This window comes from Mobula birostris, unplaced genomic scaffold, assembly GCF_030028105.1.
Source record: "Mobula birostris isolate sMobBir1 unplaced genomic scaffold, sMobBir1.hap1 scaffold_282, whole genome shotgun sequence".
In the NCBI taxonomy this organism is placed as follows: Eukaryota; Metazoa; Chordata; class Chondrichthyes; order Myliobatiformes; family Myliobatidae; genus Mobula; species Mobula birostris.
This window is the reverse complement of record NW_027275875.1, coordinates 417,875-431,951: the sequence shown is the minus strand read 5'-3', so window position 1 is coordinate 431,951 and position 14,077 is coordinate 417,875. Positions and strand designations below refer to the sequence as shown.

The window sequence follows — 14,077 nt, the reverse complement described above, 5'->3', positions numbered from 1 at the left end:
TGTGTCTGTCTAAATCCCTGTCAATTGTTGCAGTTGTATCTGCCTCCACCACCACCCATGGTAACATGTTCCTCTTCTCTCTGAGTAGACATCGAACAGTAAGCCTAGTAGAGATCCTTCGGTGCATGATGTGCTGACTCCATATTAACCAACCCATGATCAATCTACCCCTTCCCTCCAAAACAGTCCACAACCCACCACCTTTCTATTGTCTATTTGTCTGAGAGTCTCTTAAACGTCCCTAATGTCTCTACCACCACCCACAGCAGTCTGTGCTCTGAGCTAAGAAAAACCTACCTCTGACATCCATATAACCATATAATAATCACAGCACGGAAACAGGCCATCTCGGCCCTTCTAGTCCGTGCCGAACTCTTACTCTCACCTAGTCCCACCGACCTGCACTCAGCCCATAACCCTCCATTCCTTTCCAGTCCATATCTCTATCCAATTTAACTTTAAACGACAACATAGAACCTGCAAATACTAGTCTTGTTACTATTATTTCTCTGAAAAATGTATATTGCACCATGATGCCTCCAAGTATAGCCTGTGCTAACCTTTGGTCCCGGGGATGGATGCTATCATCAGTTCACTGTCTAAATTGGGAAGTGATTCCCTCCCAAAACAAAACTCCCTTGGCTTTCATACCCGTCACAAACTATAACAAATAACGAGAGAAGGATACCATGCCGTGTCAACCAAATCATCACCTCAGAACTATTTAAAGGGATAGGGAAGGATGTTTTTGAAATTGGGATTCGATATTCAAATCTTAACAGCTTTCACGATACCATCATTTTTCGGCTATGCATCAGTTATTTGCAAAAGTCGGAGTTTTCTGGAAGTGTTTCCCACAATGAGTTTCAATCGCTGCGTAAATTAATAGACAGAACTCAGCCACATCACAACAAACAACTCACACAGGGATTTCTGCAGAAAGTCACTTTTACTCACAGCTGGAAGCAAGTACAGAAATGCCGTCATTTTGAAAAAAAATTCCACACTCTATCTCAATAAATGAATAAATAAATGCCTGTCAATATCTTAGAAACCTTTAACAGGTCTTCACTCAGCCTCCTCCACTCCAGAGAAAACTACCAAACCTCTCCTTACAGCTCATGCCCTCTAATCCAGGCTGCATCCTGGTGAACCCCTTCTGTACCCTATTCAAGGCCTCCACGTCCTTTCTATAGCAGGATGAACAAAATTACACTCACAATATTCCAGATGTGACCTGCCTAAAGTTTTATACCCTAGGTAGCTGATTGAGTACCACACCCGTAGCAGGTGATATTTGACCTGGTGACGGAAGTGCTACCCCTGATCCCCTTCCTCTTTGTGGATCTGCAGGACAGCGGGATACCGCAGCCCCGGCTGGGACATTCGATGGTACAGGGTCCTGACTCCACCCTCTGGATCTTTGGCGGCCTCTCGATCAGAGACGGGATGTTGAACGGCCTGTACAGGTGAGCAGGTGCTCGGGTTTTAGGGCTGGAGGGTCTGAGAGAGGTCTCGTCATTGGGTAGGGGCAGTCCCACCATAATCCTCATTGTTGTGGGGAGGGTGAGGGAGGGGTGGTGTGGTGTGTGCAGGGGTTCATCAGAGAACCATCACAGTTGTCAGTGTGGGGTGTTTTTCTCAATGTCCTGTCACAGTTGTCAGTGTGGGGTTTTTTCCTCAGTGTCCTGTCACAATCAATGGGGGTGTGTTTCTCACTGTCCCGTCACGATCAGTGGGGGTGTTTTTCAGTGTCCCACCATGGACAGCAGTGTTGTGCCGCCTCCCCCCCAATCTGCGTGCAGAGACACCGGGATAAGGTGAGTGTCAGTGCTCTGTGTGGGGCTGTTCTGTTTTGTGGGTTGGGGAAATGGGTCTAGGGATGGGGACCTGAGATAGGGTCCACGATTAGAAACAGGGATGTGGAGATGGGAAAGGAGACAGGTTGAGGACCAGGAACAGTGGAGGGGAACAGGGCTGCGAATGGAGATGTCAGTTGGCCAAGGTAGATGGGATGGGACCAGGCAGGGAGACAGATGGGGAAGCGACCAGGAATAAGGACAGGATCAGGCAGATTCGGGACCAGGGATGAGGACAGATGCGGATGGAACCAAAAACGTGGCCAGGCATGGGGACAGAGGTACTTGTCACTATAGAGTGGATGGATACCAGGCTTGGGATGTGCACAGCCCAGGGGGCAGTCAGGAAGCAGAGTGACATGGACAGGACAGAGGGCAGTGAGCAGGGGTTTTAGTGATGGAGGGCGAAGATGAGGGAGGATAGGAGAGGAGATGGGGAGGGACGAAGAAAATTTGAGGAGGCGAGTGAGGGGAGGGGACAAAGGACTGGGGAACCGTCCCTCATAATTTTACAAACCTCTATAAAATCACCCTCCAATTCCTACCGTCCAGAAAGAACAACCCCAGCTTTTCCAACTTTTTCCTAGTAACCACAACCCTCCATTCCTGGCAACATCCAGGTGAATCTCTTTTGCCTCTCTCTATTGTTACCACATCCTCCCTGTAGTGTGGAGACCAGAACTACACACACTACAGTCTAACCAGGACTTGGTGCAGCCACGATATGAATCCTCAACTTTTGTACTCAGTGCCTATGGAGGCAGGCAAGCCAAAAGCCCTCCTCACTGCTGTGTTCACATGTGTCACCACAGGCTAGAAGCCATGGGCATACTCTGGGATCTCTCAGTACACCCCTGTTCCTGAGGCCCCTGCCAGAATTTCACCTCACACTCTTCGGGATTAAATTCCATCTGCCGCCACTCTGCCCAGTTCCTCCTGCTGACCTCTGTACACTGAAGCCTGAGACAACCTTATTCACTGTCTGGTAAAGGCTGAGTGTATGAGCCTTCAGACACTTTGGAAATGGGTCATTGATGGAATGGTTTCAAGCCTCCAAGCTCAAGCATGCTGCAGCACACGGTCGGTGCTGGGGTCATACCCTGCCCATGCTGACCGCCTAGTCTGCATCCACAGTGATCCCCAACCCTCAGCACCTGGTCCCTACCCTTCCCTGCCGCAGTGATTCAAGTGCTGGGAACCTGAATCAGATTTAAGATTGTTTAATGTCATTTCCTGTACACAAGTGTAAAGGAGAAAGAAATAATTATTATCCAGATTGATGCAGCACAAAAAAAAAACCACAATAAGACAAAGAATACAATAATACTAATAAAATACACAAAATGTACTCGATGGTGGGGAGGCTTGTGCCTGCGATGCAGTGGGCAGAGTACAACCTTCTGCGGCCTCTTTCGATCCTGCGCATTGTCACTTCCATACCAGACGGTGACACAACCAGTCAGAATGCTCTCTAATTTCTACAACTGTAGAAATTTGCTGCTGCCTTTGGTGACGTACCAAATTTCCTCAAACTCCTAATGAAGTAGAGCAGCTGGCATGCCTTCTTTGTGATTGTACCAGTGTGTTGGTCCCAGGACTGATACTCTGAGATGTTGATGCCCAGAGACCTTTGGTCTCCAGCAGCACCTTCCACTTCCAGATTCACTCCACTCCACTAACCCCTTGCTCCCTGGTCAAAGACAGCTCTCCCACAGGGAATTGTTCCATGCTGCCTGCTCAGTCTACTCCCCTCATAATTCTGTACACATCAGCCCCCTCTGCTCCATAGATAACAGACCCAGCCCCTCCCATCGGTCCTCATAACAGAAACCCTCCAATCCCAGGCAGTGATTACCTCCACACTGACACCCCTGGTGAAGTTGTCATCGCTGATTGACTGGACTGTGAAAACTCACACTTGTTCCTCAATCACAATTCATTTACTCGTGCACAAGGAGAACCACACGGCCAAACTGCTCTGGAGTTGGAACAAAGAAATGTCATTTTTATACAGAAGTTTTAGATTAGAGTCAACTTTATTGTCATTGTGCTGAGTACAGATACAAAGCCAATGAAATGCATTTAGCATCTGACCAGAAATGCAAAGAATAGAGTGTTATTTACAGAATAACTGTGAATTAAAAAAAAGTGCTACAGCACATAAATATAAAAGTACTGAGACAGTCCGATATGGGTGCAATACTGCATAGCGCTGTGATGAGAGGTTCAGCAGGGTCACAGCCTCAGGGAAGAAGCTCTTCCTGTGCCTGCTGGTGCGGGAGCGGAGGCTCCTGTAACGCCTACCGGATGGGAGGAGAGTAAATTGGCCATGGTTAGGGTGTTGACCAATTATACAGATATTGACCAATTGGTAACCTTGAGGATGTTCAGATTCCTTTCTTGCATAACCAATCACCATTCACACTACGGTAATACAGGTGTTAATAACCTGTAGAAGCTACAGGCTAAAGGCCAATGATATATTAGTTGGTAAAATAATTGTCAAATAGTTGGTGCCTTCATTTACATTCTTGTCTTGTGTGCTAAAGACCTTGGTCACCTCTGCTGACTGCACACACTCTCTGTGTAAACTATCCTTGCCTTCACGTTATTTTAACCATTGCCTCGCCATGGCATTCAGTCACTCCCGATGTCTTGGCTGACATTCCCGAGGGGAGAGGAAGACTGTGATTGTTGGTGGGAGAGGAGGGAGGATGTGTCCGCTGTAGTGGGAAAGCTCTAAGTACCTTTGCTATCTGCTCTTCCCCCCCCCCCCCCCCCCCCCCCACTGCCAGATACTCTGTTCCCGATCGGCGCTGGAGCCGGCACATTGGTGAGGGACCCAGCGCAAGGTACTTCCACGCGGCTGCCTCCAGCCCGTCCCGCGACACCATGTTTGTGCTGGGGGGCCTGACCCACTCCGGAGTCACCAACGAGTTCTGGATCCTCAATCTGTCGACGCTGGAATGGAGGCTCCAGAAGGTAAGGGGGCTAGGGTTGGGGTGTTGGGGGTTCCAGGCCCCCCCCCGCCGGTGCACATGGACCGGAGTTGTAACCCGGGAACAGGGAGACATGCGGTGCATCAGAACAGGAGGAGTGACAGCCATTGTAGGCCCAGACGCTGCTGCTTTGACCTCTGATCTTTGTACTGGGAGCCTGAGCTCTGTAGGTGTCCTTTCCCGCCCAGCGATAGAGGTATTTACACGTTCTGAGGGGCGTAGATAGAATGGACAGCCCGGGGAGACGGTGTCTGATACCACATGGCGTCCATTTAAGTTGAGTGAAGGTAAGTTGAGGGAGGATGTCAGAGTTCAGTTTTTTACCCGTGGTGGTGGGTGCGTGAAACGTACTGCCAGGGGTAGTGGTGGAGGCTGATACCATAGGGACTCCTAGAAAGGCATGTGGATGTAAGAATCAGGTTTATTATCTCTGAATTTAAGTTACCGTAAGAAACATAAAATATAAATAGTGCAATAAGAGACTGAAATAGTGCGGTAGTGTTCATGGACCATTCAGAAATCTGATGGCGGCAGGAAAGAACTTATTCATGCCTCCCTTCAGGATCCAGTACCTCCTCCCTGATGGTAGGAATGAGAAGAGGGCATTGCCAAGGTGGTGAGGGTCCTTTGTGATGGAAGCTGTCTTCCTGAGGCGCCACCTTTTTGAAGATACACTTGATGGTGGAGAGGCTTGTTCCCCTTCATGAGGGGTCTGAGCTGTGTAGGAGGGAAGGGTTAGATTGATAATGGAGTAGTTTTATATAGGTCAGCATGACATAGTGGGCTGAAGGGCCTGTAGCGTGCTGTACTGTTCTACAGGGAAACTCCAGGCAGCCCTTTCAGTAGTTTGTTGACGGCAGTATACGGGGAATGGGCGTGCAACCCAGGACGCGTACTGAGGTCCAGTTGCAGCAGCATCCTGTGCAACACCAGTGGATTGGTAACCTCTCACACTACTGAGCACCCGTAGGTGACACAGGGTCACTCGCGTCAGACCTCGTCACTCTGACATACTGGATTCACTATCACTGAAAGAGCCTCCAAACTTCCCTGCCATTCAGCCCAATAAACCATTGGTTTTCCTCACCACTCGCTGTGGTTGCCAGTTACAAAGAGAGGCTGGATAGGCTGGGACTGCTTTCCCTGTAGTGAAGGAGACTGAAGGGACCTCATAGAGGTGTGGAGATGTGAGGCGCAAGGTTTGTTTACACACAGAGTGGTGGTGGAGAGACATACAATGGAAGCATTCAAGAGGCACGTGAATGTGCAGAGCACTGAGGGATATGGGGAATGTGTAGACAGAAGGGATTAGCTTAGTTAGATATTTCATTAATATCATGGGCAGAAGGGCCTTTTCCTGTGCTATGTTCTCAGTGTATATAAAGTCAGGAAGGGCAGAGATAAGGTGAGTAGCTGAAGACGTCTCCCAGAGTTAGAAGGATCTAAAACTGGAGGGCAGGGATTTGAAGGGCACCTGTGGGGTGAGTTTTCCCACAAAGGGTGGTGGGTATATGGAACGAGTTGCTGGAGGAAGTGGTTGAAGCAGGTACAGTAACAACATTTATAAGAAATTTGTGCAGGTACATGGATAGAAAAGTTTTAGGACAGGGTGGCGATTCTTTTGAAGAACATGTGCCCAAATTGCCAATAAAATCTTTCAAAAAATTTTCCCTTGTGTGCCATGGTAATTTTGAGCAAAGATTATAATTGATTAATAAATTGGTAACAATAGTCATTGACTTTTTTTTTAGGGGAAAAAAAAATGAGCTGTGTTGCTTGTTTACATGTATTCATTGTTTTGTTATTGATAGTAAAAGTTCAAAAATTATTAATATTAATCTCTTAAAAAGACATGAAAAACAGCATAGTTTCTAACGACTGTTGTTGTGGTGACCATTTACTATCCAAGTACTGATGTATTCACCAGGTCGGTGAGGATTTCAAAATGTCACACGCTGCAGCAATCATTTGGCACCTCTCACTGCTCTTGGGTTGTAAAACAAAGCCATTCACGGCTTCATTTTGCAGTAAAAGTAACCACCATGTATCGTCTTATTATGGATGGGATTTAAAGAATCAGGAGGGGAGAGGGGGTGTGTGGCACTGAATGCCATGAGTCAACAGAAATTTTGCCCGTGCCATCTTCGGCACGTGTGCCATAGGTTCGCCACTTCTGGTTCAGAGGGACACAGCCTACACTCAAGGACATGGCTAAGCTTGGTCGGCACAGATGAGTTGGGCCGAAGGGTCTGTTTCCTTGTTGTGTGACTGTCTAACCCCTATATGGAGAGTTGCTGACTCGGTTCTCCCTCCACAGATGCCGCCTGAAGCACTGTGTTTCCAGCATGAGGAGGGCGGGTGGGGTTGGGTGGGCTGTCAGCGAGCCGGCAGGATCTGACCTCCCTACTCCTCTCTGCAGTCGGAGCTGATCCCACCCATGGCCGGACACACCCTCACGGAGTGCCGCAACTCGTCGCTGCTGCTCCTGGTGGGGGGGTACTCCCCCCAGAACGGCTTCAACAACAGGCTGCTGCAGTACAGCGTGGACACAGGCGGCTGGCGCCTGGAGCAGCACACCGGAACGGCACCCACAGGTAGGGCCGGGCCAGGGGAGCGAGCTTCTGGACCCTGGTCCGTGCTGGGGGAGCGAGGCTGGGTTGGGGATCTGTGGGGAAGAGAGCTCAGGCTCGGTGTTTGAGCTGCAAGGTCCTGGCGCTCTGTGGGATCAAAGTGAGGGATCGGGGTGTGGGTTTGAGTCGGGCTGTGTTCTGTGGGGTGAGGGGTCTGGGGCGTGCTCTCGTGGCCTGTGTTGATAACTGTAGTCCGTGTCCTTCGCTAGGTCTATACGGTCACTCTGCTGTATACCACAGCCCGACTGACGCCATCTACGTCTTCGGTGGCTACCGGTTCTACTTGGAGACGGTGTCAGCCTCTGCCGAGCTCTACAGCCTGCACCTTGGCACCCTGACCTGGAGCCTCCTCGCACCCTCTCACAATTCCAAGGTAAGGCTGTTCCGTATGGAAAATCACACCAGATCCGTCCGGCAAGTCCCAGCCGGTTCACCCTGTCCTGACCTGGCACCATCCAGCAGGGTCACCATGGTGCCAGTACTCAGCCCCGTCTCCTGTGTTTGCAGCCGCTGCCCCGGTTTTTCCACGCGGCCGGCCTGTTCCACGACTCGATGGTGGTAGTGGGAGGTCGCTCCAGCCGCCAGGACTTCAGCGCCGACCTCCTCTTCTACCAGATCAACTGTAACAGCTGGCTCAGCCCCAATACCTCAGGTAGGGCATGGGGTAAAGGTAGGACAATGGGGTAAAGCCCTCCCTCACAAACCTTCCCTGCTCAATGTCTGCCTCCTCATCCTCCTTGCCTCCTCCGCCCCCCTCCCTTTCTCCCTCTCCATCTCCCTCCCCTCACTGTTCCCTCAAAGTTGCCGTAGAAGCTGATAGGTCATTGAAGAAGGGTATGATGCGTTGGCCTTCATTAATTGAAGGGTTGATTTCAGGGGCTGCAAGGTAATACTGCCGCTCTAGAAAACCCTGGTTAAACCACAGTTGGAATATTGCGTTCAGTCTGGTCACCTCATTCTAGGAAGGATGTGGAAACTTCCGAGTTGGGGCAAAGGAGATTTACCTGGATGCTGTCTTAACTAGAGAGCATGCCTTATGAGGAAAGGTTGAGTGAGCAAGGGCTTTTCTGTGTGGAGAGGAGGAGAAGGATGAGAGGTGTACAAGATGATGAGGGATAGATCGAGACGTTTTCCCAGAGGAGCAATGGTCAATTCCAGAGCACATCTGTTGAAGGTGAGCGGACGAAAGCATAGGGATGTGTCAGAGGTAGTGGCGGGTGCATAGAACATGCTACCGAGGTTCTTGGTAGAAGCAGATGCTTTAGGGACATTTAAGATTAAACATGTGGATGAAATAAAAATGGAGGGCTATATGGGAGGGAAGGGCTAGTATAATCTTGAAGTAGGTTCAAAGGTCAGGACAACATTGTGGGCCGAAGGGCCTGTATTGTGCTGTACTATTCTCTGTTCTTCCGCCTGTGCTGATCCTCACCTACTCTCGACAAGCTCCTCTTCCTCCATCCCTTACAACTCCCCCCCCCCCCCCCCCCCCAACCCGCTATTCTGCTGAACTCCTGAAATCTGTGTGTGTTTGTCAGGACTGTCAGTGGTGGGGGAACCGATGAAAGGGTCCATCGCTCACACCGCGCTCCCCCTGTGGAACCGGCTGTACATCCTGGCGGGGTACCAGGGTGTGGCCCTGGGTTCCCTGCTCTCTCTCTCCGTCCCGCACGATCCCTGCCTGGTCTTCAGCAGCCCCGCAGCCTGCAACACCAGCGCCAGCTGTGTGTGGTGTCACTCCGTCCGCAACGGCAGCTGCCTCTCTACCGACCAGGCCCACAGGTAGGCGATCTGTCTCCCTTGGCCGCGTCTGGGGGGTGCGTGGGGGTTACGGAACAATGGGGGTCCTGGTGAATCGCAGGGGATGGAATCAGGCATCTCTGGGAGAGTGACATGTACTGCATAGACCTGGGGATTCAGAGAGGTGACAGAGAGAGTGAGGGAGAGGGTGTCAGTAGTAGAGAAAGAGATGGAGGGGGAGGAAGAGGGAGCACGTGAGGGAATGAGGGAAGGAGACAGCGGGATGGTGTTAGAGAGAAGGAGGGAGAATGTGGGGTTGAGGGTGTGAGGGACACTGAAAGAGGAATAGTGGGTTATTGATAACGTTTGTCTGACTCACATTACTCCCTCCCCTCACCTCTACCTCTCCCATCCTCCCCATTCCTAGGTTGGGACTGGAGCCGGGTAGTTCCCACTGTGACCCACTGCCCTGGCACCCGGAGACCTGCCGACACCTCAGGACCTGCAGTGAGTGTCTGGCCCTGCACCCCCGGGTCCTGGGACAGCCACAGCGTCTGGTGAGTTAACCCCACACCGCCACCCCCGTCACATCATTACAACTCCCCTTTAACCTCTCATATTCCCCATTCCATCACTTCTCTGCCCCTGCACCCACGGCTCAAGGAACAGCTGCAGCACTTGGTGAGTAGCAGAGACCCAGGATTTCCTCCCCACCATTCCTCCACCACTCCTGCGATTCGCTTACCCTCCCCCTCACCCCGCTCCCACTGTGAACCCCTTCTCTGTCCTTCCCTGTGAACCCCCCTCTTCCCGCTGTGATCTGCTGCGTCTCTCTCTGTTCAGAGGTGCAAGTGGTGCACCAACTGCCCTGAAGGGGCCTGCATCAGCACCAATGCCAGCTGCAGCAAGGAGAACGACTGCCGCATCAACCAGCGCGAGATCTTTGTGGCCAGCAACTGCTCGGAGATCTCCTGTGAAGCTTCTGACTGCCACAAGTGCACATCGTCCGGCAAGTGTATGTGGACCCGCCAGTTCAAACGCACAGGTAAACCTGAGTTTGCCAGATGCCTGGGCAGGGGTTGGCTCCTCCACTGCCCCGTCCAGAGAGATATAGAATCCTTCAAATCAACCCGAACTGCTGGAAACAGTTACACATCGCAGAAATAGCTGGTTCGTGCTGACCAAGATATTCTGACAAAGCTAGTTCCATTCGCCTGCATTTGGCCCGTTCCCTTCTAAACTTTTCCTCTCCAAGTACCTTTCAAATTTTAATTTTCTTCCTCTTGATTTTAGAGAACTCTGTAAGATCACCTCTTTGTCTGTGCCCCAAGGAATAAACTCTCATCCTGCTCAGCCTGTCTCCAAAATTCAGTCCCTTGAGACCCAGCGACAGCCTCGTAAATCTCCTCTGCACTAATTTCATATCATTCAGAAACTGAGAGCCAGGACCCCTGGTTCCGCCCTCCCAGCCTGCAAGAGATCTAGTTATTCCACTCCTTTCTCAGTGCACGCTCACACACGTTCTCCAATGTAACAGCTCTCATGCAGCTACTCGTTAAATCCCTCTTGGAAATCCAAACTCAACATGCCGGCTTGTTCTGTCCTGAACAAACGAACAAATTTTTTGAACATGATTTAGCTTTCAAAAACTGTAAATTGGGGTCATCTACTGTATCCAGTGCTCCCGGTGTGGCCTCCTGTATATTAGTGAGACCCGATGTAGATTGGGAGACCGTTTCACTGAGCACCTACTCTTTGTCCACCAGAAAATGTGGGATCTCCCGATAGCCACCCACTTCAATTCTACTCCCATTCCCATTCTGACATGTCAGTCCATGGCCTCCTGTACTGTCATGATGAGGCCACACTCAGATTGGAGGAACAACATCTTATACTCTGGGTAGCCTCCAACCTGATGGCATGAACATAGATTTCTCGAACTTCCAGTAATGCCCCCCCCCCCCCCCACCATTCGTCATTCTCATTTCCCTCTCTCACCTCATCTCCTTACCTGCCCAACACCTTCCTCTGGTGCTCCTCCCCCCTTTTCTTTCTTCCATGGCCTTCTGTCCTCTCCTATCAGATTCCTACTCCAACCCTGTATCTCTTTCACCACTCAACTTCCCAGTTCTTTACTTCACCCCCTCCCTCCCGTTTCACCTTTCACTTTCTGGTTCTTCCTCCCCTCCCCACCCCCACACATTTTTTACTCTGACACCTCATTTTTTTTCCAGTCCTGATGAAGGGTCTCGGCCCAAAACGTTGACTGTACTCTTTTCCATACATGCTCCTCCAGCATTTTGTGTGTGTTGCTTGGATTTCCAGCATCAACAGATTTTCTTTTGTTCTTTAAATAAACGCAGTTTTTACAGGATTCTTGCTACAAGCTGCCAGACCTGTAGTCCAGCACCACTTTTGATAATTTCATATTTATGGTTCATTGTCATTGTTTCAACATCCCCGCTGTCCACCACCAGTGTTACCCCAGCTCCGTCCCCGGTTAGTCTCCCCCCTCCCTGGTCACGCACACCCTCCATTCTCTCCCCTGTGAGGGATCCTCTGCTCTGCTTGGCCAGACTGACCCTCCCTCCATACGATCTGTCCTGGTGACCCTTCCCCAACCCCATTCCCATCGTACCATCCAACCTGGTGGCCCTTCCCCAACTGCCCCTCCCCGGTTATCATTCCCCCCCCCATCCCCAGTAACCCTTTTCCTGTTGATGTCCCCCCGTTTGGATGCAGGCGAGACCCGCCGGATCCTCAGCGTGAGCCCCGCCTACGACTGGACCTGCTTCAGCCACTCGCTCCGCAACGTGTCTCCGATGCCAGTGGAGTCCTCGCCCCCGGAGCCTTGTCCCACCCCCTGCCACAACCTGACCAACTGCGCCGACTGCCTCAGCTCTAACGGCTCTGACGGAGGGTGGCAGCAGTGTGTCTGGAGCGTGGCCCTGCAGCAGGTGAGGAACAGCTCCAAGCCCAGCCCAGGGACAGGGAGGTGGTGGGCCGGGGGGTCCCTCGGGGCACAAAGTGTGACGAGACCACGTGATGGGGAAGGTCACCAGGGCGGACGGTAGGGGAATGGGAGAATGGGGGGGGGGGGGACTGGGAAAGGACTACAGTGGGGGAGATGGCACTGGGGTTGGATTGTGTGAGTGGAAGGGTCTCTGGGGACAGACTGTGTCAGTGGGGAGGTCACTAGGGACACAGCCTCTCTACCATCCAACCCTCAACCCTCCGCTCTTCCCTCCCCTCCCCTCTTCCCTCCTCTCCCCTCTTCCCTCCTCTCCCCTCTTCCCTCCTCTCCCCTCTTCCCTCCCCCTCCCCCTCTTCCCTCCCCCTCCCCTCTTACCCCTCCTCCTCCCCTCTTACCCCTCCCACTCCCCTCCCCCTCCCCTCCCCTCCCCCTCCCCTCCCCTCCCCTCCCCCTCCCCTCTTCCCTCCCCTCTTCCCTCCCCTCTTCCCTCCCCTCTTCCCTCCCCTCTTCCCTCCCCTCTTCCCTCCCCTCTTCCCTCCCCTCTTCCCTCCCCTTCTTCCCTCCCCCTTCTTCCCTCCCCCTTCTTCCCTCCCCTCTTCCCTCCCCGCTCTCCCCTCCCCCCACCTCCCTTACCCCTCTGCTCTCTTATCTCCCCCCTCCCTTGCTCCCTCCCTCTCCCTCTCTCACTGTCTCTCTCTTTCCGGCAGTGTATGAGCCCCAGTTTTGCACCGCTGCGCTGTGCGGCGGGGATGTGCGGCCGGACCCTGCGGGGGTCGAAAGCGAGCTGTAACCTGTCCTGTGCCAGCTACCAGCAGTGCTCCCACTGCATCCGGCACTCCCACTGTGGCTGGTGCTCCACCCGTGGCCTCAACGGCATCGGACGCTGCATGCAGGGTGGCCTTCACGGACCCTGGGACGGTGCGTACATGCGAGTGAGGGGGCGGATGGGCGAAGGCGGAGTGACATAGGGAGAGTATAGAGGATAGAACATCGAGCATGCAGGCCCTTCGGCCCACGATGTCGTGTCGATCTATATAAACCTACTCCAAGATTAATTAACTCTTCCCTCCCTCACCATTTTCCTTTCACCCGTCTAACTCTCCAAAATCTCCCTGATGTATCTACAATCAGGAGAGGCTCCCTTTATTCCCACTCTTTGCCTCCTGCAACCACCCAATCTTCTATCCCTTCTAGTATCTGTCCTGTAATACTGTGGTCTCATATCTTGTTCAGCAACCTCATATGCGACTCCTTGTCAAAGGCCTTCTGAAAATCGAAGTAGACAATATCCACTAATTCTCCTTTGTCTACTCTGCTTGTTACTTCCTCAGAGAATTTCAACAGATTTGTCAGGCAAAATGTTCCCTTAAGGAAACCAAGCTGACTTTGACCTATTTTATCATGTGCCTCCAAATACCCTGAAACCTCATCCTTAATAATCGACTCCAACATCTTCCAAGTCACTGAGGTCAGATTAACCAGCCTATTATTTCCTTCCTTCTGCTTCCCTCCCTTCATGAGGAGTGGAGTGACATTTGCAATTTTCTAGTCTTCTAGAACTGTGAATCTATTGATTATTGAAAGATCATTACTAATGCCTCCACAATCTCTTCAGCCACCTCTTTCAGAACCTTGGAGTGTAGACCATCTAGTCCAGGTGACCTATCTACCTTCAGACCTTTCAGCTTCCCAAGCACTTTCTCTCCACTGCAGTGCAACTACACTCACTTCTGCCCCCTGACATGCTTGAACCTCTGGCACTCTGCCAGTGTCTTGCACAGTGATGCAAAATACTTACTCAGTTTGTTCCCCATTTCCTTGTCCCCCATTACTGGCTCTCCAGCATCGTTTTCCAGCAGTCTGATATCTATTCTT

General features: G+C 51.6%; 1 protein-coding gene across 1 annotated transcript in view; it reads left to right on the top strand.

Moving 5' to 3' along the window:
- The window catches only part of megf8 (multiple EGF-like-domains 8), a 128,517-nt gene that overhangs the window by 82,975 nt on the left and 31,465 nt on the right, over positions 1-14,077 (top strand). Inside the window, exons 28-37 of the mRNA XM_072250330.1 lie at positions 1,354-1,469; positions 4,655-4,841; positions 7,278-7,452; positions 7,698-7,861; positions 7,996-8,140; positions 9,027-9,270; positions 9,656-9,785; positions 10,072-10,273; positions 11,971-12,185; positions 12,910-13,134. Of these exons, the coding sequence (XP_072106431.1) occupies positions 1,354-1,469; positions 4,655-4,841; positions 7,278-7,452; positions 7,698-7,861; positions 7,996-8,140; positions 9,027-9,270; positions 9,656-9,785; positions 10,072-10,273; positions 11,971-12,185; positions 12,910-13,134 (1,803 nt within the window). The remainder of the gene's footprint in view (positions 1-1,353; positions 1,470-4,654; positions 4,842-7,277; positions 7,453-7,697; positions 7,862-7,995; positions 8,141-9,026; positions 9,271-9,655; positions 9,786-10,071; positions 10,274-11,970; positions 12,186-12,909; positions 13,135-14,077) is intronic.